The sequence below is a fragment of the Salminus brasiliensis genome, chromosome 16, assembly GCF_030463535.1.
Source record: "Salminus brasiliensis chromosome 16, fSalBra1.hap2, whole genome shotgun sequence".
NCBI lineage: Eukaryota > Metazoa > Chordata > Actinopteri > Characiformes > Bryconidae > Salminus > Salminus brasiliensis.
In genome coordinates, this window is record NC_132893.1 from 34,334,087 (window position 1) to 34,361,690 (window position 27,604).

At 41.6% G+C, this 27,604-nt stretch overlaps 1 protein-coding gene across 2 annotated transcripts in view; it reads left to right on the forward strand.

Moving 5' to 3' along the window:
* Positions 1–1,718: 1,718 nt before the first annotated feature.
* Positions 1,719–27,604, forward strand: part of kcnn2 (potassium calcium-activated channel subfamily N member 2) — a 73,338-nt gene continuing 47,452 nt past the window's right edge. For both annotated transcript variants that reach the window (XM_072659032.1, XM_072659031.1), the window contains exons 1-2: positions 1,719–2,399; positions 9,305–9,400. In XM_072659032.1, coding sequence (XP_072515133.1) covers positions 1,719–2,399; positions 9,305–9,400 — 777 coding nt within the window. The remainder of the gene's footprint in view (positions 2,400–9,304; positions 9,401–27,604) is intronic.

A 27,604-nucleotide genomic window follows, 5' to 3' on the forward strand; every position in this document is an offset into this window, starting at 1 on the left:
CCTTATAACATTTAATTTTGGATACATGTCCATTGTTTTAATTATACCATTATTACACACTATTAATTTAGACACTATTATTTTATTTTTATTTTATTTATCTAATTAATTGTACACTTGTATTTTCACTATATCTTGTACTGTTGGTGTTTTTATTCAACTGAAACAAACATGTACTACATTTTTTTATTATTTATTCATTATTGACATTTTTTAAATTCCTTATTGGACCATTGATACACAGTCCTTCGTGTATTACTTTATGCATAATCTATTTTATAAATTGACTGCATCCATATACCATCTATTGTTTATTATTTTAGTTGTTAGTTGTAGTTTAGTTGTATTATACCTTTGTAACACATTTTATTAAACGTCTCCTACTTTTAGTGTAACAAATTGTAATAATATTTAACAAATAATGCACTATATTGATGTGTCACATTTTGTATTTATTACATATGTATAATATTATTTTATATATTATGTGTGTATATATACACATATATTATGCATCATTTAAGTTATGCATTATTACACTCAATTCATTATACTTGTGTTATATTATACATTTTATAACACATTTTTATATTTTCTTTTAAACAAAACAATATAAGAATTACATATTATATATTTGTAATCTTTTATTTATATATCTTCTACAGCAATTCTGTTTTAGTATCTTTATTTGTTACTTTCTTTGCTATTTTTAAATTTTCCTTTTATAACACTTTTTGTATTTGTTTATTACAAATAATGTTAGAATTATATATTACATTTGTTAATTATTGGGTTTTCTATTAATTATTCCTTTTTAGTGCCTTTATTTGCTACTTTTATTGCTTTTATTGCTACTTTTGTACAATTTATTTGTTATTTTTAATTTACCCTTATAAAATAAATGACACTTTTATAACACATTGCATTTATTATAAAAAATATAAAACGTTATAATTATATATTATATATATATTTTTACATTTTTATTACTATTTTTTCTTTTATGTTGCAGTTTTTCTTGTTGCACCTTTATTGTTTTTAATTACCCCTTAATTACACTTGAATACCTTAATCTATTGTATTCTAATTATTATCATTATTATCATTGTTATCCTTATTATTATTATACTAATTATTATTATTATTATTCTAATTATTATTATTATTATTATTATAATTATTATTATACTAATTATTATTATTATTATTATAATGATTATTATTATTATAAGTATTATTATTATTATTCTAATTATTATTATTATTATTCTAATTATTATTATTATTCTAATTATTATTGTTGATGTTATTAGTATTCTAATTATTATTATTATTCTAATTATTATTGTTGATGTTATTAGTATTCTAATTATTATTATTGTTATTATTATTATTGATGTTATTATCATTGTTATTATAATTATTATTATTGTTATTAGTATTCTAATGATTATTACTGATGTTATAATTATTGTTATGATCATTATTATTATTGTTATTATAATTACTATTGTTGATGTTATTATTACTATTGTTGTTATCGTTTCTTGCTTTCCTGGCAGCTCTCTCTCTCTCTCTCTCTCTCTCTCTCTCTCTCTCTCTCTCCCTCTCTCTCCCTCCCCCAGCTCTCCTCCAATCACCTTCCTCGCTGGGCAGGGTTTCAGGTAGCCGCGTGGTCTCGGGTCCCGCCGCCGCCGCCGCTCGAGGCAGCGCGTGCGATGGGAAGCCCACTGCGGCTGCGGCCGGAGCTCTGCTACCATCAGCAGCATCATCATCATCATCATCCTCAGCAGCAGCAGCAGCAGCAGCAGCAGCAGCACGGGCATCGGGGCAGCCAGGCGAGCGCGAGCCCGAGCGAGCACGCGCCCTCTAGCCATGCGAGCTGCTCGAGACTCCATCCTCATCCTCCTCCTCCTCTTCCTCCTCTTCATCTTCACCCTCCTCTTCCTCCCGCTGCCGCTGCTGCTCAGTGCGACGCCGCGATGAGCGGCTGCAGTCGGTATAACGGCGGCGTGATGCGCCGCAGCCTGCACGAGTTCGACTCCGAGTCGCAGCCGCTGAGGCCCGCGTGCGCCGCCGCGTGCGCCAGCGACGCCGCGCCGTATCCGGACGTGTCCGTGTCGTCCTCGAAGCCCGACGGAGGAGGAGGAGGTGGTGGCGGCGGTGGAGGTGGTGGTGGTGGTGGAGGAGGAGGAGGAGGAGGCAGCGGCGGAGCGTCCGGGCAGCAGCGCGCCAAATCCGGCAAGAAGAAGAACCAGAACATCGGGCAGAAGCTCGGCCACCGCAGGGCGCTGTTCGAGAAGCGCAAGCGCCTCAGCGACTACGCGCTCATCTTCGGCATGTTCGGCATCGTGGTGATGGTCATAGAGACCGAGCTGTCGTGGGGGGCGTACGGAAAGGTAAGGAGAAACGCGCGCGCGCACACGCACACTTAATAGCCTACTTAATGGAGCAGGAGGACCCCCCTCTCCCCCCAGTGCATAGTTACTGTTGCCCTGCTCCAACACACTCTCTCAAACGTCCCACATAAAAGTGGTCCCCCTGTGGCATCGGTCCAAACACCCTTCTGGGACCCTGAAAAGGCTGAAAAGGGTCCCAGAAGGGTCTTTGGGCCGATGCCACAGGGGGACCACTTTTATGTCCTGAAGAACCGTCCACATGTCTGGAGAGCTGTGGAACACTGCTGGAACCCTGCTGGACCACTGCTGGACCCCTGAAGGGTCCCAGAAGGGTGTTTGGACCGATGCCACAGGGGGACCACTTTTATGTCCTGAAGAACCGTCCACATGCCTGGAGAGCTGTGGAACACTGCTGGAACCCTGCTGGACCACTGCTGGACCCCTGAAGGGTCCCAGAAGGGTGTTTGGGCCGATGCCACAGGGGGACCACTTTTAATGTCCCGAAGAACCGTCCACATGTCTGGAGAGCTGTGGAACCCTGCTGGAACCCTGCTGGACCACTGCTGGACCCCTGAAGGGTCCCAGAAGGGTGTTTGGACCGATGCCACAGGGGGACCACTTTTAATATCCTGAAGAACCGTCCACATGCCTAGAGAGCTGTGGAACCCTGCTGGACCACCTGAAAGGGTCCCAGAAGGGTCTTTGGGCCGATGCCACAGGGGGACCACTTTTAATGTCCCGAAGAACCGTCCACATGCCAGGAGAGTGGTGGAACCCTGCTGGACCCCTGCTAGACCCCTGAAGGGTCCCAGAAGGGTGTTTGGACCGATGCCACAGAGGGACCACTTTTAATGTCCCGAAGAACCGTCCACATGCCTGGAGAGCTGTGGAACACTTCTGGACACCTGAAGGGTCCCAGAAGGGTGTTTGGACTGATGCCACAGAGGGACCATTTTTAATGTCCCGAAGAACCGTCCACATGCCTGGAGAGCTGTGGAACACTGCTGGACCCCTGAAGGGTCCCAGAAGGGTGTTTGGACCGATGCCACAGGGGGACCACTTTTAATGTCCCGAAGAACCGTCCACATGCCTGGAGAGCTGTGGAACCCTGCTGGACCCCTGAAGGGTATTTGGGCCGATGCCACAGGGGGACCACTTTTATGTCCTGAAGAACCGTCCACATGCCTGGAGAGCTGTGGAACCCTGCTGGACCCCTGCTGGACCACTGCTGGACCCCTGAAGGGTCCCAGAAGGGTGTTTGGACCGATGCCACAGGGGGACCACTTTTAATGTCCCGAAGAACCGTCCACATGCCTGGAGAGCTGTGGAACCCTGCTGGACCCCTGAAGGGTATTTGGGCCGATGCCACAGGGGGACCACTTTTATGTCCTGAAGAACCGTCCACATGCCTGGAGAGCTGTGGAACACTGCTGGACCCCTGGTGGACCACTGCTGGACCCCTGAAGGGTCCCAGAAGGGTGTTTGGGCCGATGCCACAGGGGGACCACTTTTATGTCCTGAAGGACCGTCCACATGCCAGGAGAGTTGTGGAACCCTGCTGGACCCCTGCTGGACCCCTGAAGGGTCCCAGAAGGGTGTTTGGACCGATGCCACAGGGTGGCCACTTTTATGTCCCGAAGAACCGTCCACATGCAAGGAGAGCTGTGGAACACTGCTGCAATAACATAGAACATGGGGGTTTCAAGTTCCAGGGCAGCGTAGGCCTGTGTTTGTGGGCTTTACCCTCATTTATCACTCTTATGTAGGACTGAAAATGGGTTCTCTGACTTTTTTTTCTCAAAGGTTCTTTAAAGAACCACACGATCGCTGTCAATAAACAAGCAAGTGTATTCGAAATGTCAGATTTCCTGGAGAAGCCATGAAAAATGTCCTTGAATGGTGTTTGGACAGATGCCACAGGGGAACCACTTTTGGGGCCCCGAAGAACCTTTCAGATCTGCAATAGAACCTATAAAATAGGGGGGAGGCATGGGGGTTCCCAGTTTCAGTGCAGTGTAGCCCAATGCTTGTGCATTTTCCCCTTATTTACCACTCTTACATAGTTGTGAAAATGGGTTCTAACATATGCAATGATAGTGGAACCCTTTTTTCCTCAAAGGTTCCTCTAAAAATATGGTTGAGGAACTTGTGGAACTGCCCAAGAACAAGCAGGTATCTTCACAGTGTAAACTTTTCAGGAGAAGCCAAAGGTCTTTCTTAAAAATGTCCTAGAAGGGTGTTTGGACAGATGCCACAGGGGAACCACTTTTGGTACCCTGGAGAACATTTCGACAATAAGAACCCATAACATGCCTGGTATAGAACATGGGGGTTCCTAGTTCCAGTGCAATGTGGGCCTGTGTTTGTGCATTTCCCCCTCATTCAGCACTCTTATATATTTCTGAATACAGGTTCTAACACTTGTAACGACAGTGGAACCCTTTTTTGCTCAAAGGTTCCTCTAAGAACCATATTATCCATGTCAAAGAACAAACAGGTATCTCCAAAATGTAAACTTTTCAGGAGAAGCCATAAAAAATGTCCCTGAAGGGTGTTTGGACTGATGCCGCAGGGGAACCACTTTTGATGCCCTAAAGAACCCTTCAGATCTACAATAAGAACCTATAGCATGCCCAAAGTGCTGTAGAACACTGCTGTAATAACACATAATATTGGGGAGTTCCAGGTTCCAGTGCAGTGTGGGTTCTGTGTTCATTCATTTTCCTCTCATTCATCACTTTTACATAGTTCTGAAAAGGTTTGGTCATGGTGGTGTCCCACCTTGGTCATGTTGGTGGACCAGCATCATCATACTGGCTGATTTGCTTGGTCAGTCATGCTGTTTGACCACCTTGCTTATTTTTGGTGGACCACCTTATTCATACTGTTTGATCGCCTTGGTTATGCTGGTCCACCATCTTGATCATGCTGGTGGCCCACCTTGTTCATTCTTGTGGGCCACCCTGGTCATGCTGGTGGACCACCTTGTTCATTCTTGTGGGCCACCTTGTTCATTCTTGTGGGCCACCCTGGTCATGCTGGTGGACCACCTTGTTCATTCTTGTGGGCCACCTTGTTCATTCTTGTGGGCCACCCTGGTCATGCTGGTTGACCACCTTAGTTATGCTGGCCCACCACCTTGTTCATGCTGATGGGCCACCCTGGTCATGCTGGTGGACCATCTTGGTTATTCTGGTCCACCACCTTGTTCATGCTTGTGGCCTACCTTGGTTATTCTGGTCCACCACCTTGTTCATGCTGGTGGACCATCTTGGCCATGGTGGCTGACCACCTTGCTGATTTTGGTTGACCATCTTGTTCATGCTGGTTGACCACCTTGGTTATGCTGGTCCACCACCTTGTTCTAGCTAAACCCTCAAGACCAGAAAACATACGCTTTGCTGGTCCAGAGCAAGGCTGGTCAACCAGCAGCAGTGAGAACCACCAGCTACTTCAGCTCATCAGATCATCCTCAGACATACCAGAGAGTTTCCGATCGAGAGTCAGAGCAGAAAAGACACTAAGTGTGCAGGACAGGAGGGACTGGAGGAGAAACGAACGGGAGGCTGATGTAGTGATGTTATGTAAAGCAGAAACAGCCAGTGTTCCTCAGCTAGAGCCCCTCAGCTCACCACATTCCAGAGTTCTCCTGGTCCAGTTCACCAACTGTACCCTCATGAAAGGTTGAGGGAACAGGAGGACTGTAGGTATGAGCAGGACTGAGTAATGAACTCCAGCCCCGTGTCCTACAGACCTGAGTGTTTGTCTTGCTCTAGCACACCTGTCTCAACTCATCAGCTCAGTCCCAAGCCGGTATAAGCCGGCAGCCGGGTAATATGAGGGTGTCTGTAGGAGCGGTTGACTCCAGCAGTGTGGACTCCAGCATGGCACCGTTGGGGCAGAAGAAGCTGGTCCTGCTAAGTTCCTCTGCCCTGGTCATTTGAGAGCTTTCCGGCAACAATGTCCACTATTTTCCTCTAATATTAAAACATTTGCATACCTTGACGATATCTTGTGACCCGATCTGGTCGCGCTGGTCAGCTGTTCCACTTGTAGATGATGTAGTGGACGGTGGAACAGCGGCTGATCTCTAACTGTTCTGAGATCTTTTTAAACCCCTTCCCAGACTCCTCTACAACATCTCCACCCTTCTTTCTGAAGGCCTCAGAGAGCTCTCTGGATCTGGTCATGATGGTGATCTTCTTCACCCCTCACTTCAACCATCAATCAAGATCAGACCAGACTAAACATCTGAGGTTTAAATAAGACTCCAGACTCCTCCAGAATCATCCTCTCCAACCATGTTCTGATCTTCTGCAGCTGATCTTCTGCAGCTGAGTTTAATTCTACACATTTCTATACACAAAAATAACATTTCTATTCATTCTATTTTATAAATGATGATTAAAAACATTTCTTCAGGTGTGTGAGTTAAGTTAGCTCACCTCCATCTCTCAGTATTGATCACATGAAGATCAAATCTCCATATGTTTAAATAAACTAAATGGGCAAAAGTATTGGGACACCTGTTTATTCACTGTTTCTTCTGAAATCAAGGGGATTAAACAAAGAGTTGACCCTGCTTTAGCTGGAGTAACTGTCTCTACTGTCCAGAGAAGAATGTTTTCTACTAGATTTTGGAGGAGGATTGCTGAGGATTTGATTGCATTCAGAGACAAGAGCGTTAGTGAGGTCAGGAGAACTCCTCAACTCAAGTTCCACTGCTCCACTGCTTAATATACCCCTGGTGGAGCACCCAGAGACCACCCTATTCTATTGGCAGTACTTTTCTACAAGGATTAGACAAGCTGTGTGTGTGCATTTGCACATCTGTGTCAGCAATGGGTGCAAGCTAAAGTAGCAGAATGCATTATTTAGAAGGGGTGTCCACAAACTTTTGGACATATAGTGTAGGTTTGCTTTTTCCGGTTTTAGGGGGGGAAATGTTGCGGGAGAGGACTTACAGTAATGTCATGGTTTCTTAGTGTGAGAGGATTTAGAGCAGTGCTTCTCAAACCAGACCTGAGGGCCTTCCAGACAGTGAACATTTTTGGGACATGGGGTGAAAATGTGGACCATCTCAAGGGCCCTGAGGTCCAGTTTGAGAGGAACTGTCTGACTGAAGAGTCCTGCTAATACAGCACCTGTCTGGCACATTTTAGTGCTTTTGCAGCTCTAGCACACCAGCCTTACGCTTATGAAGGGGTTGAGAATGAGCCAATGAGCTGGAAGGGGTGTGGTTAAAGCAGGGCAACACTAGGAAACAAAGAATAGCAACAGCTAGAATTCATTAGCAACTTAGCAATGTTTACATTTGGCTGATGTTCTTGTTGGCTGATGTTTGTGCACACCATGCAACAAAGCATGTGATTGGTCAGTGCTTAAGAGGTGGGACAACATGCAAACCTCATCCAGTAATCCAGTAAGTTATAGCGCCATCTGCAGTATTGGAGTGCTCATACATGACAGCCATGTCAACCGTAAGGTGGAGCTTAGTGAGGAGAGGGCAGGGTAGAAAGCAGCCAATTAGAGGTTGTTCTGCTTTATGTGTCACCATGGTGACCACTGGATGTGTCAACACTTGGAAGATTGCCGCCTATCCCAAGTAAAAGAAGGGAAAATCACGTCTACTTGTTCGTCAGTTGAGGCGCAGAGTTACGGACGTCAGAGTTACAGACGCAGTTGAACTGAATTTTAACCACTAGGGGGCGCTCTAGTCAGGTTCAGAACAGCAAAAAATTTCATTTTTTTAGCATTATATAGCTTTTGTTGCACAAATCACTTATCACATTTTATTGCTTTAATAATTGAATAACCCTGACGTTCAGCAGACGACCCATCGAGTCTGACACCACTGACAGTAGAAAACATGGACGCTGTATCCCATTCCCTTCCGTCCTGTAGAAATGAAGCCAGAATTGTCCGCCATGTTATCAAATTTGCAACCAGGGTCTGCGCAGTAGAGACCAGTGACAGAGCCAGACTCGCCTACTCATTTAGAAGACCCGCCCCCTTCTCCCAGATCAAGCCTCAGTGTCTCAGACCGCCTTCACTGAGCAGATTTTCCCCCGGGATTCCCAGTAAAAGTGCAGCTCATGTAAGTTCCTCTACAGCTCAGCTCCTCCATGTACTGAACAAAGAGGACGTCATGCAGGTCCTGCTGCAGACGACCGGCCTCCTCCAGCCAAGGCTGTCTGTCAATCACTTAATTCCTAAGTGTAGCCCCGCCTTCTTACAACCAGAGTAAGGGTTAAAAACTGATTTCTGGGGAAATTTAAATGGGCCAATATCAGCACAGGGAGACTATCTGCTGGAATGCGGAGACACTGGAGAGGGAAAGACAGTTTAGAGGAGGAAATGGGCGGAGTTTTGTCACTGAAACATATAGGGGATGGGCGGAGCTACACATCATACTGCACCCAGCCAGCAGAGGCGCTAGACCTGTGGTTGCCTTGGTTTTAAAAGACGTTGCACTGTCCATGCTTTCTACAGTCATTGGGTCGGACTTCCTTACAGTCTTAAGCTCTCGAGACAGGCCTCAAAAATGCCACATTTGGAAAGTGGTAAAAAGGTCATTTTGCTTCTTTTTCGCTCAGTTTTAACCGTCCTTAAAAGTCTCCTGTGCTCTGATGGGAGAAGATGTTCTGCCCTAAAGCTCCCCTGCAGCTCGTTCTTTCCAGCCTCAGAGACTTTGCTAGAAGATGCTGCTGGATTTACCTGAATGGCATGAATTGTGTTTATGATTCCAGTCATTTAGGAAACATTAATGGGTCAGTTTTTGATGCTCCATTCGCTCCGGCTTGATGAAAATACTGCTCTGTAATGCTGGTAGGTTAAAGAACAGCAGCACACTCCACTACAATAAGCTGAATGTTGTTTTCTCCATCTTCTCCCGTCTTTTTCAGGAGTCCTTGTATTCATTAGCCCTAAAATGCCTGATAAGCCTTTCTACAATCATCCTTCTTGGTTTGATCATCATTTATCACGCCAGAGAGATTCAGGTAAGCGACTCCATTCAGATTACCGTCTCACTGCTTTCATACCGAGGCCTTTGTTTACTGCTGTTAAAGAAAGGCTGACTCCAGTGATCTGTGGCACATCCTCTTTACCCAGGACACGTGTTGAAGAGCACTTAAAGTGGAGGATATTATGACAGAATTAAGTGGATTATGTTGGGCTGAAGTGTATATTTTTTTCCCCGGCGGCTTAATGAAATTATTCTGTGAAATCCCCCCGAGGCTCGCTGACCCTGTTACAGCTTTAGGTTGGGGGCAGCTGTTCCCAAATAAGTACATTAGTACAAAGTCTTGGATTCGTTTGACATGGTTCGTTACTCGAGGTTGTAGCAGGTGAGATTTTGAGATTTTGAGATTTTTTAAATTTTATATAAAATATTTGTTTTTTATGTATCTGTTTGGCTCAGATACATAAAAGTTGTCAAACTGTTTTTTCAAAAGTTTTTTTCCAAGATCTTTTCAGCCTTTTGGGCATAGTGGCCATTCAGAAACAGGGCACGGATCGGTAGGTTAGGGCATTGGATTAACAAGTAGGCGAATAAGATGCAGCAAAAGACATAAATATTTAGAAACTGGCAGATATTACCAGAAAAATGCATTTCCTAAAGAAAACACATATAACAACACGCAGTTATTATTGCTGTGTGGTCACTATGTGAAAGCTATGGTCACTATGTGTGTGTTTTTGCTAATGGTTGCTATGGTATCCCAGGTGGTTGCTATGGTGTTGCTAAGGTATCCCAGGTGGTTGCTATGGTGTTGCTAAGTGGTTGCTAGGTGGTTTCTATGGGGTTGCTGAGTGGTTGCTAGGTGTTAGTTATGGTATTCCAAGTGGTTGCTGTGGTGTTGCTAAATGGTTGCTATGTTATTGCTGCATGGTTGCTATGGTATCCCAGGTAGCTGCTATGGTGTTGCTAAGTGGTTGCTAGGTGGTTTCTGTGGGGTCGTTGAGTGGTTGCTTGGTGGTTCCTGAGTGGTTGCTATGTTGCTATGGTGCTGCTATGGAATTGCTATTAAGTTGTGAGGTGGGGCCTCCATAAGCATCAGTGAGGCTTGGGCACCCATGACCCAGTCACCGGTTTACCGGTTGTCCTTTCTTGGAGCACTTTTGGTAGGTACTGACCACTGCATACCAGGAACACCCTGCCCTGATGTTTTGGAGATGTTCTGACCCAGACGTCTAGAACATCACAGTTTGGTTCTTGTCAAAGAGGCTCCGATCCTTATTCAAGAACTGACTGTTCACTTGCTGCCTAATATATCCACCCCTTGACAGGAGCCACTGTAGATGAACATTCACCTGTGAGTGGTACTAATGTTATGGCTGATTGGTGTATTTATGTATAATCATATGTAAATCCTCACATTCAGTGCATCACTCCTTTCAGAGCGTAAAAGCAGCACTAATAGCTCATTCAGCACTGCTGAAGTCGGACTGTTTAGAGCCTCAGTGCTCTTCCGAAGCTTCCTTTTAAACTCCAGGCCTGTTCCGTCCCGTGCGAGGCGGATTATCGCTGAATCCAGCTGCTGAAGGGTTAAGCGAGAGCACGGTGCTGTCGGCTCCACTGAGCAGCTCCAGCACTTGGACAAAACTCAATTTTATGACCTTGCGTCAGAGCGCTGGAGCATTACGCACTGTGAGCTTTTTCTCTTGGTGCTAGTCAGTGTTTGAGGCTCGTGCATCTGTGTGCTGTTCCGTCGCTTCATTAAGAGGAAAAAACAGCGTGGGGCTGCAGGCCAGGCTACAGCACTGCAAACATCAACACGCTAGGCTAAATCTGCTGCAGTTTAAAGCGGTTCTGTTTATTCACTTACATTTCATTTATAAAACATTACACTTATAGAACATTACACATATAGAACATTTCATTCATAAAACATTACACTTATAGAACATTACACATATAGAACATTTCATTCATAAAACATTACACTTATAGAACATTACACATATGGAACATTTCATTCATAAAACATTACACTTATAGAACATTACACTTATAGAACATTTCATTTATAAAACATTACACTTATAGAACATTACACATATAGAACATTTCATTCATAAAACATTACACTTATAGAACATTACACTTATAGAACATTTCATTTATAAAACATTACACTTATAGAACATTACACATATAGAACATTTCATTTATAAAACATTACACTTATAGAACATTACACATATAGAACATTTCATTCATAAAACATTACACTTATAGAACATTACACATATGGAACATTTCATTTATAAAACATTACACTTATAGAACGTTACACTTATAGAACATTACACATATAGAACATTTCATTTATAAAACATTACACTTATAGAACATTACACATATAGAACATTTCATTCATAAAACATTACACTTATAGAACATTACACTTATAGAACATTACACATATAGAACATTTCATTTATAAAACATTACACTTATAGAACATTACACATATAGAACATTTCATTCATAAAACATTACACTTATAGAACATTACACTTATAGAACATTACACATATAGAACATTTCATTTATAAAACATTACACTTATAGAACATTACACATATAGAACATTTCATTCATAAAACATTACACTTATAGAACATTACATATATGGAACATTTCATTTATAAAACATTACACTTATAGAACGTTACACTTATAGAACATTACACATATAGAACATTTCATTTATAAAACATTACACTTATAGAACGTTACACTTATAGAACATTACACATATAGAACATTTCATTTATAAAACATTACACTTATAGAACGTTACACTTATAGAACATTACACATATAGAACATTTCATTTATAAAACATTACACTTATAGAACATTACACATATAGAACATTTCATTTATAAAACATTACACTTATAGAATATTACACTTATAGAACATTACACATATAGAACATTTCATTTATAAAACATTACACTTATAGAATATTACATTTGCAGAACATTTCGCTTATAAAATATTACACATGTAGAACATTTCATTTATAAAACATTGCACTTACAGAACATTACATTTATAGAATATTACATTTGTAGAACATTTTGCTTATAGAATATTACACTTATAGAACATTACATTTATAAAACAACACATTTATAGAACATTGCAGTTATAGAATATTACATATTATATTAAATATTACACATATATAACATTACATTTATAAAACAGTACATTTATATAACATTGCACTGATAGAACATTACATTTATTAAATATTACATATATAGAGCATTACACTTATAGAACATTACATTTATAAAACAGTACATTTATATAACATTGCACTTATAGAACATTACATTTAATAAATATTACATATATAGAGCATTACACTTATAGAACATTATAGAAAGTTTTGCGTTCTAACGGCACCCTAGTGTGTGTAGAATCCTAACCTGACTGCGTGTTAATAGAACCACTGCAGTATTATAAATATGCGTTAGTGAGGTACACGCATGAGTATATTACATTTAAGGCATTTATCTGACGCTTTCCTCCAGAACTCATTCATTTGAATCATGTTACAGAGGTAGCTACGACACCATCTGGGTGACTATGCTGTGCTACATCACTAAGAGTCCTTGGGGAACACTATTCACACTGTATTGGCCCACCTCTGTAATCTGAGTAACCTTGTAAGTCGCTCTGGGTAAGAGTGTCAGCTAAATGCCATAAATGTAAGTGTATATCTGCCCATTCATCCTACTGCAGTTTAGCCCCGCCCACTCATGCTTAAGGAGTGTTTCAGCAAATCATATAAAATTTATTTGTGTAGTGCTTTTTACAATGATGACTGATATGACAACACAGCTTCAACATACATAAGATCAATAGAGCATAAAGACCCCCGGTGCGCAAACCACAAACCAAAGGCCACAGGCAGAAACTCTGGGAGGAACCAAGATTTTCAAGGGTGTATGCTACCACCATCATGCTTAACAGTTGGTACAGTGTGCTTGGGGTTGAATGTCTCACCTTTACTCCTCCAGACATACCTTGGACAGCAGCCCTCAGTTCCAGCTTGAGGCCTGACTGCACACAGTGACACTGGTCTTTTTTTCCCAGGTCTGTTTTGTATCATATGAAGGTTGTGTGGTGTAACGCATTCTGCAGTTTGAAGTCCAATAACACAATGACATTCATGTCCATGTGTGTACATTTCCCACCACAACGATTAGGCCTCTTTGTACACTCCTCACAGCAACTGCTCACTTATCAAGTCTTAGTATATTTCATGACAATCGCTAAATGCCTGCGGACTCTGTGTTAGCTCCCATGACCTGACGCAGCTTCATTCAACCGTGTTTCGTCCAGAAAATAAGTGAAATACCACTGAACACGCTGTCAACTGGCTTGATGAATATTTGATAGCGGCCGTAATTGGCGTATGGCTGAGAAGCAGAGATCAATAGCAAATCCGTTTGTGCATTCCAGTCCAACTGTGAAAATGACAGAAAGTATGTCCCTGACTTAAGGTTTAATGGGACTGTGAATCCATTCCATTCTACTGTTCATATCATCATTTTCATTCACACTCATGTAATTATATCTTTCTACTACTAATTTCATTTTTAATGCATTCTGCAGACATGCAATAACTTACATAAGCAGAGATTTAAGAGGTTGTGTAGATTGTCCACCGTATTAAAAGGCCCATGTCATGTAAAACACAGTGATACCTCGTTTACAGAACATTTATAAAACATTACACTTATCGAACATTTCACTTATAAAACATTACATTTATTAAACATTACACTTATAGAACATTTTATTTATAAAACATTACATTTATTAAACATTACACTTATAAAACATTACATTTATTAAACATTACACTTATTAAACATTACATTTATTAAACATTACACTTATTAAACATTACACTTATTAAACATTTTATTTATAAAACATTACATTTATTAAACATTACACTTATAGAACATTTCACTTGTAGAAAATATAATTTATTAAACATTACACTTATAGAACATTTCACTTGTAGAAAATATAATTTATTAAACATTACACTTGTAGAATATTACACTTATTAAACTTTACATTTATTAAACATTACACTTATAGAACATTTCACTTATAGAACATTACACTTATAAAACATTACATTTATTAAACATTACACTTGTAGAACATTTCACTTATTAAACTTTAAATTTATTAAACATTACACTTATAGAACATTTCACTTATAGAACATTACACTTATAAAACATTACATTTATTAAACATTACACTTATAGAACATTTCACTTATAGAACATTAACTTATAAAACATTACATGTATTAAACATTACACTTATACTGTACAGTATATTTTATGTATCTCCAAAATTGTGACATTTCTCAGGAGAAGGCAAAAATACTATGAACTCTGAACTCTGAAAGAATAAAGAGTTTTTTTAAGTAATTTAGAGCGTTTCTATTGGTCCATTCATCCAGAATTATTTACACAGTGTACAGAAGCAGCTACAGGGTTCAAACCATGGAGAAAACTAAAAACGGACAAAAATGGAGATACATGGTTTTTATTGGACAGCAGCGATATACTGTATAGTGGTTGGTGTGGTGAGACGGATCACACTGCTACCTACCAGTGAACTTGGGCAATACTTCTGACACTACGTTGGCCCACCTCTGCAATCTGAGTAACCTTGGAAGTCTCTCTGGGTCAAAATGTCAGCTAAATGCCATGAAGGTAAATGTATATTTGACCATTCAGCCTACTGCAGTTTAGCCCCGCCCACTCATGCTGAAGCTATACGGGGTGTTTCAGCTTAGACGGCTTTCTGAATGAGGTACAGTGCAGGGAAACCAATCAGAACAGAGCTCGTTTACATATACATTTACATATGAAATCATACACATGTCATAACTGGACTCCTTAAAATGATAATTAGCACATTTTTAATGTATGCTGACTTTGCTTAGTCATACTTTTTGCAAAATCTACAGATGACCTTTACCTAAACTTACAGGAATTAGGAATAAGGAAAAATGGCGGTCAGTAATGCTAATGTTGCTAACAATGAAAGAAAGCGAATAGATACCGATTAGCATTATTGAGAGGATATTAGCGTTCATTAACACTCACTGTGGTTCTAATCCTAATCCTAAACGCTAATGCTTTTATTATCAGGACTTTCTCTATAAAGTGAAAGTGTGTTCATGGTGTGTTTACTGGATATACATCATCACGAGCGTATCTTTCCTGCTGGATGCTGGTTTGCCCAAAGGGTTCAATAACACAGCAGCAGATTGATTTAGCATTAGCAGTGCTGGATTAGCCCGGCTACAAGCAAACCTAACAGACCATTAAATTAGTTTCACTTTCATATGGTTACGTTTATATTCATTTCATTTTAAAAAGAAATTGATCTCTTTTATTAGCGCAGCGTTTTCGTGTAATATCGGCATGATGCAATTTGTGTCAGGGGCTTCCGTTTACTCATCCCGCTGCCCTGACTGTGTCGTCATCCCGCTGTGTGGAATTAAGTGGCTAAATCACAGAGATGGGACCTTGGCATGACAGAGACCAACAAGGGAGGTATTTCAAGACATGCAGTTTATTAGATAGTACGATAAATCAGTCAGAGGCCAAGATCAAGAACCTGGAAACCTCGTCTAAACCCGAAATGTGATTTTTACAGCATGTAAGAAGCTTTAAATAAAAAAAGTGCTGCGTTTACGTATGCTGGGTATTATGTGGGATTTAGGCCCTATAGAGTATGATTAGTATTAAGTCCCAATGCAGTATGGTTAGGATTGAGACCCAATGCAGTATGGTTAGGATTGAGACCCAATGCAGTATGGTTAGGATTGAGACCCAATGCAGTATGGTTAGGATTGAGACCCAGTGCAGTATGGTTAGGATTGAGACCCAATGCAGTATACTTAGGATGAGGACCCTATACAATATGTTTAGGGTCCTATACAGTGTGTTTAGGATTGATGCTACAAGCTTCAACTACAGCTAAACATGACAGTGTTAACACTAGCATGGCATCAGACCCTATATGGGCTCTTATAGAAATTAACTATGTTTGACAAACTATAGATAGGATATATAACTAGGACTAAATGGACAAAAGTATTGGGACACCAGCTCATTCGTTGTTTCTTCTGAAATCAAGAGCTGATCCTGCTTTAGTTGGAGGAACTTAGCAAGGTCAGGATGGTGGATGATGATGATCTGTGTCAACAATAAGTGCAACTTAATGTACTTGAATGTATTCATAAGAAGGGGTGTCCACAGACATTTGGACACATAACTCTGTATGTTAATATACTGATATGATTTCCTCAAGTTGTGGCTTATTATATCCGTTTGTGCCGAAACTTTAGCGAGTGGCTAATTTTAGCTAGCGTGTTGTTTCTGTGTTGGATTCTTTGAAGGCTCTGATCCTAAAGAGGAGGGAAGCGTCTGATGGAGGGTCTGTGCTGAATTAGTCTGGATTGGCTTTGTTCTGCTGAGATTCTCGTGTGTTTCTGAGGATCAGAAGCCGCTCGCAATGGAAACGTGTAGGTGCTTTATTGATAAGTCATACAACCAGAGTCTAAAAATAGAGCGAGAGTGAGGGAGACGGACAGGACGCTGCTTTTGCAGGTGTAGTGCCGGGTTCTGCTCTCAAACAGAACGTTCCTCAGGCTCTGAAACTGGAGTCACTCTGCAGGCTCATCATAATCACTATTCCCTGCTTTTGAGTCATATTTAGAACGTGGTTATAGAGACTGGGAAAGGCCCCTTAATCACTATTTCTTACTTTTGAGCGATATCTAGAACGCTGTTATAGAGACTATGAAAGACCCCTTAATCAATATTCCCTACTTTTAAGAGATATCTAGAACACTATTATGGAGACTAGGAAAGGCCCCTTAATTACTATTCCATACTTTTCAGTGATGTCTAGAACGCTGTTATAGAGACTAAGAAAGGCCCCTTAATCACTATTCCCTAATTTTGAGCACTATCTAGAACGCTTTTATAGAGACCATAAAAGGCCCCTTAATTTTCACTACTTTTGAGCCATATCTAGAACACTGTTATAAAGAGAGGCCCCCGTTTTTTCCCCCTACTTTTAAGCGATATCTAGAACACTGTTATAAAGACTAGGAAAGCCCCCCTAATCACTATTCCCTAATTTTGAGCCCTATTTAGTATGCTGTTAAAGTGAACATGAACACTACATTGGAGCACTGTCTAGAACATATAATATTATAAATGATGTTCTTGTGTATCAGAACGATCCTCAGGCAGAGTTACTTTGCAGGTTTGTCATAATTACTATTCCCTACTTTTGAGCCATATCTAGAACACTGTTATAGCGATTAGGAAAGCCCCCTTAATCACTATTCCTTACTTTAGAGTGATATCTAGAACACTGTTATAGAGACTTGGAAAGGCCCCTTAATCTCTATTCCCTAATTTTGAGCACTATCTAGAACGCTTTTATAGAGACTAGAAAAGGCCCCTTCATGTCCCTACTTTTGAGCCATATCTAGAACACTGTTATAGAGATTAGGAAAGCCCCCTTAATCACTATTCCTTACTTTAGAGTGATATCTAGAACACTGTTATAGCGATTAGGAAAGCCCCCTTAATCACTATTCCTTACTTTAGAGTGATATCTAGAACACTGTTATAGCGATTAGGAAAGCCCCCTTAATCACTATTCCTTACTTTAGAGTGATATCTAGAACACTGTTATAGAAATTAGGAAAGCCCCCTTAATCACTATTCCTTACTTTAGAGTGATATCTAGAACACTGTTATAGAGAACAAAACAAAAGGCCCTTTAATCACTATTCTCTCATTTTGAGCCCTATATAGTGCACTGTTGAAGTGAACATGAACACTACATTGGAGCACTGTCTAGAACATAACATAATATTATAAAGGATGTTCTCATGTATCTCAAACAGAACGTTCCTCAGGCTCTGGAACTGGAGTTACTCTGCAGGCTCATCTTAGTACCCTGTATTAAGGGAAAGCGGGCATGCCTGAGAGAGGAGGGCGGTGAGATACGGTTGTGTCGGCCTGTGAAGCTCCTGGTAGGCTTATGAAAACGTTCCGAAATTGAAAGTTCCTTCATTTTTATTCCTTTGCGCAGCTTTATTACCGCATTATAATATTTATCACCCTTCAGATACGTCTGAAGTCCCACACAGAGCCACAGAACACACCTCTCCACCTCGCCATTTCTGCAGATTACAGATTAGCATTAGAATACGCTCCGGCTGATCCGACAGGCCTTATTTTCCCAGCAGTGGCGTAAACACAGTGTTACACACTCAATTCTATTAGTGCAGCGTTCCCTCTCCTTCCCGTCATCAGCATATTCTTTTTAAGGCTGGAAAAGCAGCAAACATTGTGAACGGGGTTGTAAATGTGCGCTAGTTTTCCTATTTCACAGAAACCCGAATGGCGAAAGCTCGTATTCAGGTGCCACCGGCCTCCGCGCTTGCATTTAGAGCCCGGAAGCCCTCAGAGGGATATCAATCTCTGGAACGTTTCGGCAGGAAAAACGTGCCTCTGTTTTAAATGGGCCGCACAAGCCCACCGTGTATCCAGTCCAACCACGTATAGATCATTACTGTATTTCTGATACGTTAGAAAGGCCTTTTCTCCTCGGGGCGGATCGCCTCTGCTGGCAGGGTGATTAGGATTATGAAATGTGGCGCCTCGTGCTGGCAAATAAGACAGGGATCCCCTCCAAGCTGCTCATTTTTCCTTTTGTATGTCTTTAATTCGACCAACTGGAGGCGTCCGAAGAGACCAGGCGGTCATTCAAAACATTAAGCATGCCCAATTTACTTAATGTGCGCAAATGGGACCCGCGTGGGACAACAGAGGAAGTCACGAGTGTGTGTTGTTGAATCTCGGACGGTAATGGGGCGGCTTTCTGCGTTTTTCTAAATGTGCTAATAGACTGAATGAGGCCTGCTATCAGCAGGGGCGCGCAGTCGGACGGATTCTGATATGTAAGCGCTCGCAGGAGTTGACCAATGGACTCCAGCATGGGCTTTTACGCTAACTTTTTCCCCATACACAAACCTGAAAGGATTGGGCATGTGAAAAAATTAGGACACCCCATCAAAACCTTTGGCTGTGTCCCAGTTACACATTTAATACACATTATAATACTGTTATACACAGCTCTGGAATATATATAAATATAATAGACCACTTAATTTCTTTCTTAGATTTGCATCTTTGTGCCATTTTATTCCAGACATTTCATGAAACAGAGCTGAGTTAGCTGAATTTACACACTAAAAATGGCATAAAGTCTCAACAGCGATGTGAAAGACTAGTGGAGAGCCGGCCGAGACATGAGAGCTGTGATTGGCCGTCGAGGTTATTTCAGCATAGTGATTCTGAATGCTCTCAAAGTTCAGATATTAGCACTGTGTTTAAATCTGAATAATACCTTCTTTACAGTATAATTATTATCATCATTTATTCACATTATTTGAGCAGCTGTTTTTGAGCAGTTGTCATTTCTGCAAATAAATAAATAAATAAATAACAGGGTTGTGGGTTCGATTCCCGGGCTCGGCAAGCTGCCACTGTTGGGCCCTTGAGCAAGGCCCTTTACCCTCTCTGCTCCCCGGGTGCTGGAGTTGGCTGCCCACCGCTCTGGGTGTGTGTGTGTGTGTACTCACTGCCCCTAACACACGTGTGTGTGTTCACTACCAGATGGGTTAAATGCATAGGACACATTTCGCTGTACAGTGACAAATACATGCACCTTTACCTTTAATATTTTTATTTGAAATTTAGAGGAAATCTTGTCCATGGTTTATGAAATACAACATGCGTAAATGTTGCGTAATCGACAAGTTTTCCTGCCGCTGCCATTTCCTTCCATTTTTTCTAATAATTGTTCCAGACGTCCCGTTCAGTTTCACATACTTCATACTCGAGTAGTTTCATTGTAATTAATGTGTGATCGGGTCGCACCCATTGTCTTTTTGAACATATTCAAACATCTGGACTTTTGATCTTCATCTGATCAGCACTAAGAGATGGAGGTGATCTAACTTAACTCACACACCTGAAGAAACGTCTTTCATCATTGTTTATAAAATAGAATTAATAGAAATATAAATTCCCACATTCATCACTCCTTCAAATGTGTAGAATTAAACTCAGCTGCAGAAGATCAGCTGCAGATGATCAGAACATCTGGTCTGGTCTGATCTTGATTGATGGTTGAAGTGAGGGGTAAAGATCACCATCATGGCCAGATCCAGAGAGCTCTCTGAGGTCTTCAGAAAGAAGGATGGAGATGCAGAGGAGTCTGGGAAGGGGTTTAAAAAGATCTCAGAAGAGTTAGAGATCAGCCGCTGTTCCACTAAATCATTTAGAAGTGGAACAGCTGACCAACATGGCCAGGTCAGACCATCCTAGCAAGTTCAGCAAGAGCAGATCAGCAGATAACAATGTCGTCACTGTATATTAGTATGGGAGACGTGTGAGGAGGAAACACCTAGACTGAAGTTTGCCAGAGAACACCTGGACCAAGACCAGGACTTCTGGAACGACGGGAATCTTGAGTCTTGAGTCTTGGGTAAGTTCATAGCTCTGCTTTGTGCTCCGTGTTGGGTCTCGTTCCGCTCCGCAGACTGAATAGCTGGGTCCACTGTATGTAAGTGGACTCCTTTTTGCAGCAGATTGGGCTGGAAGATCTGGAGAGTGAACGGTACAGTTTGAAACTTTGAAAGTTCATATTTGACACAAGGAACAGGCCGTTTTCTCCTTTTCCTTTTAAAACTAGTGAACTAGTGAAAAGCACTGAAGCTACAAGGAAGCTAATGTAGCCTCACCAGTTAAAATGGCGCTAACCTAAGACATCATCACACACTCTCCTCAAACTGTGTGGAGGTGTTCAGGGATCTCTAATAGACTTCATTACCCTGAGGGCAAGAGGATAGACTTTTATTTTGGAAAAAAAAACAACTAATTTATGAAGGATAATAAAAGTAAGAAAGGAAGGGAAAATAAGTAAACTTCACTGTTGGTGGAAAGCGTGTGATGAAAAGTGGCCCTTTGTCCAATACTCTGCTTGACCACCGGTGGGCCACCCTCAAAACACTGAGCAAAATACCAGTGGACCACCAGCTTTGCTGTTAGCGGGCCAATAGTGGTCCACTGGCATTTTAATCAGTGTTTTCAGGGCGGCCTGTTGGTGGTCAAGTAGAGTATTGGACAAAAGGCCATTTTTCATCGCTCGAATTCCACCAACAGTCCAGTTTACTTATATTTCCTTATTTTCTTACTTTTATTATCCTTTATAAATTAGTTAATTTTCTAAAAAAAAAAAAGTCTCTTTAGTCTCTAAAATAAAAGTCTATCTTTTCTAAGATGTCCCACAGCTTAAATGACTAAGGTGAACTCAGAGGGCTTTTGGGCTGGAGTTCGGTGTTGATTCTAGGTGGATGCATAAAGCTGAAGCACCCAACCGCCAATGCTAGAGATGAGAAAAGACGAAAAGGGGAGGAGGCGGAGGCTGCGACGTTACGATGGAGTGAGACTGAGGGTTTATATGTGCCTGTAAGTGGGAAGAGTTCGGGTCATGGGCCGTGTCCCAAAAATATATAGGCATAACTCCTTATAGATTTTGTACGCCTGACAATTATCTGGGTGGTCCGAGGGTGGACCAGCGGCGCCCTACAATCAGCGAGGTGCCGACCTTCTCAAGCCTCCGGCCCGATATATATATATATATATATATATATATATATATATATATATATATATATATATATATATATATGCTGGCTTTCTGGGTATGTGGACTCTCTGACTGACCGTTATCTTTAACCATGGGCTAAACTACAGACTTAAGGCCTGCAGGTGGAAGCTGTTGCTATTATCTTTAGCCACGCTGCACTTTAGTCCATTTTCGCAGATAACAGCATGTAATTGTTCCATTACTTTCCCATTACGTTTATAGTTCTGTAGAGCTCGTGGCTATTATTAGCCTGATTGTGCGTGTGCGCTATTTCGACATTATTGCGCTGTTGTTATTATTTTATGAGGGCTGGCTCCTGTGGTTGCTGAATCATCACCTTTTCTACAGCTGGAAGTTATTGGTTTGTTCGGGAAGGTCCAGGCTCGTGACAGCTCATAAAGAGTGGGGGTCAGTGGTCTATGCTGTAATGTACTGTACTGTAATATACTGTACTGTGACACACAGCTACTGCTCCTCTTCCTCGAGGTGAAGACACTGCTGACATTATGCTGAGCTCAGACCGCTCAGTTCATTTTGGTTTCCGAGTGTCAGCCCAGCATGGATATTTAAGCCTATCTGCATTTTAATGGAAATATCAGTGCTGTTATTTTTCTGTTGTTGAAGGTTTAGCGTGTAGACGTGGTGTCTTTGCAGTTAAAGCTTGTTGGACTGAATCCCACAGAACCATAAATCAAAACTTAGACATTAAATATTTTCCATTGAGCTCCACTTCCAACCATCATAATTCATCTCTCTGTATTCCTGACTATTAAACAGACTGCTTCCGTTAAATGTACATTGACTGCATGTATCTGACGCTCTCCTCATCATGACATCAAAATGTGTGTTCATGTACTTTCCCTCTTAAAAACCTATTATTGTGTGACTCTTGTGTGAGTCACGTGACTCCACCCTGTCCAGTCAAGCAACATCAAGGAGAACTCGGACACACCTGAGTTACCTGAGCAACGTCGATACTGATTTGAGGTCATATCGTCCAGCGCTGCTGCAAACCCCTGGCTTCTAATAAAGTGAAGGAAACTCTGCACATTTGTATTTGTATCATCGTGCAGAAATCCTGTATCTCCAGCATGTCAGCTTTACAGGAGAGGCAAAAAAATTGGCCTATTCCACACATCTGTTACCAAATATCAGCCACACCGGTTTCTACAGAAGTCCCTGTAGTTATTGAGTAATACACCTTAGTGTGTGATAAGCCTCGGAGGATCATTCTGGAGCATTTCTATTGGTCCAAACTCTGATTCAGTATAAAGAACAACTCCCAGATTCACATTATGGAGAAAAATGGGATAAATTCATCATCGTTCGGCTTCTCAGCTCTGGCTGGTCAGTGCGGCTTATCAGAGGGTCTTATTTAGAGGCTTGAGACCTGAGATTCTGCACTCTGGAGGGGCTTCATGACTGACAAGAGAAGCCAGACTAACTAAACGAGGTTAAACACTCCTCATCAAAAACCGAAGATGCAGCTAGACTGGAATAAATTAACGAAAGTAAATAAATTAATAATTAAATATGATAAATAAACCATTACATGCTTGTATTTTTGTTCAGAATGGATTAATAAAAGATGCAAACATTATTTTATTTAGATTATTCAAAGTACACTGCGGCCTAGACTGGGGCCTAGAGGTTCTACAAAGGGATCTTTGAGTGGTGCCGTAGAGGAACCACTTTTCCATAAAGAACCATTTCTATAAGGTTAGAGGTTAAAGAAGTATATGTAGAGGTTATTTACCAATTAAAATGTTTTTCACACTCGTGTTCGTGATAGAACCTAAAGCGGTTCTCCTATAGCATCGTGCAAAGAACCCTTTCTAGCACCCTTACGCTGCCTGCCCTGAACAGGAGTCCCAGTGTGATCATCAGTATGAGCTCATCGTACCTGTTCCCTGTGTGTGCGTGTGCATGTGCATGTGAGTGTGTGTGTGTGTGTGTGTGTGTGTGTGTGTGAGTGAGTGACAGTGTCAGTCTACAGAGGATGTGGTGTATCTATTGTGGTGAAACGTGTCCTCTGTGGAGACGGCAGACAGGTGTCACATTTCCAGTCTTCACCGCTGACCTGTGTGTTTTCACTGGACCCCGCTCCCCAGGGCCGGATTACAGTCCAGATACACCCCGATTAAAACTGCTGCTGGGTTTTTACACAGCTGTCCCGTGAAGATTTACTGCAGCCGGGTTGGGGAAGGAGGGGGTCACTGCTATCTTATCTGTGCCTTAAATGTTTTACTGCTGTAAACCTCTGCTGACAGCCCACCTTCACACTGAGGACCACATGCACTGTCTGCCTGCGATGAACCTGGCACGCCAGCGTGACCCCCCAGTCATACCATACAAAAAAAACATAATTAAAGCAGTGACCTATTCTATTGGCAGTACTTCTCAGTACAGGGACTAGACACAGATATGTGTATCAGCAATGGAAGAGACTTAGATGGAAGTAGCTGAAAGCATGCATTAGAAGGGGTGTCCACAAACATTCGGACATGTAATATAAGTCACGTCCTCTACAGAGGTACACTTCCGCACTTTTGGTAGGGACCCTAGGTAGGTACTGACCACTGCATACCAGGAACACCACACAGGACCTGCCTGCTGATGTTCTGGAGATGTTCTGACCCTCCAGTTGTCTAGAACATCACAGTTTGGTTCTTGTCAAAGTGGCTCAGATTCTTACGCTTGTCCATTTTTCCTACTTCATCACCTTCAAGAACTGACTGGTCACCTGCTGGCTAATAGGTCCACCCCTTGACAGGAGTCACTGGGGCCAGATTTAATGTTATGACAGCTAAATGTAGCCTAGCTCAACTAGCCTAGCTAGCCTTTGCTCAACAGCAAGTAAACAACGTCCAGAAGTCGGTTCAGTAGTAGTATACCACTCTCAATGAGAAATATCAATATGAATATCAATATTCATCCCAATTTCACAGTGTGACCCTGAGACCCTGTGAGTCTCCTACTCCAAGAAAACCCCAAAAACCGAGCGCAACCTGCAACCGGGGATTTACTCGCGCAAAGTGGCCCTCTTACTGGCTCACTTTGATATCATAAATAAACCATCGCATTAATTTCTAATTGAGGCGAACCTCTCAAGCCCAATTCGCTAATGAGGCCGAGCGATTTCTTTTCCACGGGACAAGATATATGCTCCCATCTTCACATTACACAGATTAAATATTGAGCCCTAGTCCATTAGTTCTATTGAGCACCACTGAAACCAGTAACCAGCCTTGACTGCCCTGCCTAGCAGATGGACAGCTATGGCCTAGCGTGGAGGGAGGGAGATGGCCCCACCGCTGGCAGTCTCAGTCTCAGGTTGGGATGGCCATTCTGTCTTGAGTTGACTCCTGTCCTGCCCGGGCCGATAAGTCACCTTAATCAATAGCGGAATTGCTGAGCTACGCCCCAACGCGTTAGGATGTTTAGCCAGATAAGCTAATTCTAATAAGTCTGTCAGAGATTACATCAAAGGATTTTTTTAAAGGCTAATTTTTGTATAATTTAATTTAATAGTGTTTAAGAGGTGAACAGTCAGGGGTCGGGGGAGTCAGGGTTTGGTGTGAAAGGGTACCTTGTAGAGTATATTAAACTTATAAAGTTTATTATTATTTAGTATATAAACTTATAAACTAGTTCACCAAAGCTAGCAGGCTAGCAAGAGCATAGCATAGCATGGTCAATTTCCATGGTCAACTTGGTGAACGGGGCCAGGCGTCTGTCACCATGACTACAACACAGATATAGCAATTTTATTTACCATCCATACTAGGGTTGCAAAGTAGGGAATTTTCAAAGTTGGGAAATTTACCATGGGAATTAACAGGTAATTATGGGAATTAACGAGAATTTATGGGAATAAAATGGGAATATTCGCAGCTAAAGGTGAGAAATGCATATAGTTGGGAAAAAAATCTACTAATCTACCAAAATAATTAGATATGATACCAAAACAGTTAAATAGCAATGCTGCTCCTTAATCCCAGGCACATGGCACATTACACACTGCAGGGCTATTGAGAAGACCACACCCCCTGCATCCACTGTCCATTCCTCCATCACATGTCCAGCGTATGTCCAGATGATTTCTAGAAACTGGACACTCACCACTTCTGAAAGCTCACGTTTGGACCAACGAACTTTCTAAAGTCAAGTTTTGACGAGGTTCATATAGATTACCAAGGCTAGCATAGGTTAGCTACCTGTATTTTTTGCCTTAAGGGGTTTCTGTAACCTGGAATGAATATTTATTAATTATTTATTTAATGTTTTGAAGACAATTAACCCGCTCGTTTAATTGTTTTTTGAACAAGCCTGTTTTGGAATATTCCCAAAGTTCCCACAGAAAGTTACCGGCAATTTACTGGAAATTTATCGGAAATTTTCCACCCTTTTGCAACCCTAATCCTACATGAGTCTTCTGAGTTTTATATGGAATGAAGATGATGGTGAAACAGGAAAATCTGCACTAATACAGTTTTCTTTTGGGACTATTTTGCCGCACCGCACGTATCCCTCCACCATAGTTCTGTTTTAAAACCAAAACATAAATTTTTTAGATCCAGAATCTTCTCAGAACTTCTGAGAACAGTGTCTCAGGCATCAGACATTAGGCGTCTTCATCACCATTAGGTGAAGAACTTTCTGTGAGGAGCTTTTGTTAGAGCTTTAGACGTCTGCTTCCCTTCAACTCCACTGTAGAACTCCAGCTCTGACTGGGGGAGCTTATCTAGAACCTCCACTGTAGAACTCCAGCTCTGACTGGGAGTTAGTCTATCTAGAACCGAGCTCAGTATCACACCAAACCCTGACTCTGACTGAGTTTGTTCACATTTCAACCTCTTAACTGCGCAGATATTTTAAATAGCTTCCAGTTCCAGTACTTGTTACAATATATGGACAAAAGTATTGGGACACCTTCTCATTCTTTGTTGCTTCTGAAATCAAGGCTATTAAAAAAGAGTCGATCCTGCTTTTGTTGGAGGAACTGTCTCTACTGTCCAGAGAAGAAGGCTTTCTACTAGATTTTGGAGGAGGAGGATTGCTGTGAGGATTTGATTGCATTCAGTGACAAAAGCAGAATAATGAGGTTGATCAGTGTTGGATGATCACTATTCAACCCAAAAGTACTGGATGGAGCTCCACCACCATCATTCCAGAGAACACAGTTCTTCCACTGCTCCACAGCTCAATGCTGGGGGGCTTTATACCCCTTTATTAACCCACGTCTGGCATTAGGCAGCATGGTGCCAGTAGCTTCATGTTTATTGATCTGCTACAGAGAGTCCTATTCTATTGGCAGTACTTCTGTATCTACAGAGACTAAAGAAGCTGTTTGTATGTGTGTCCACAAACATTTGGACATATAGTCTAG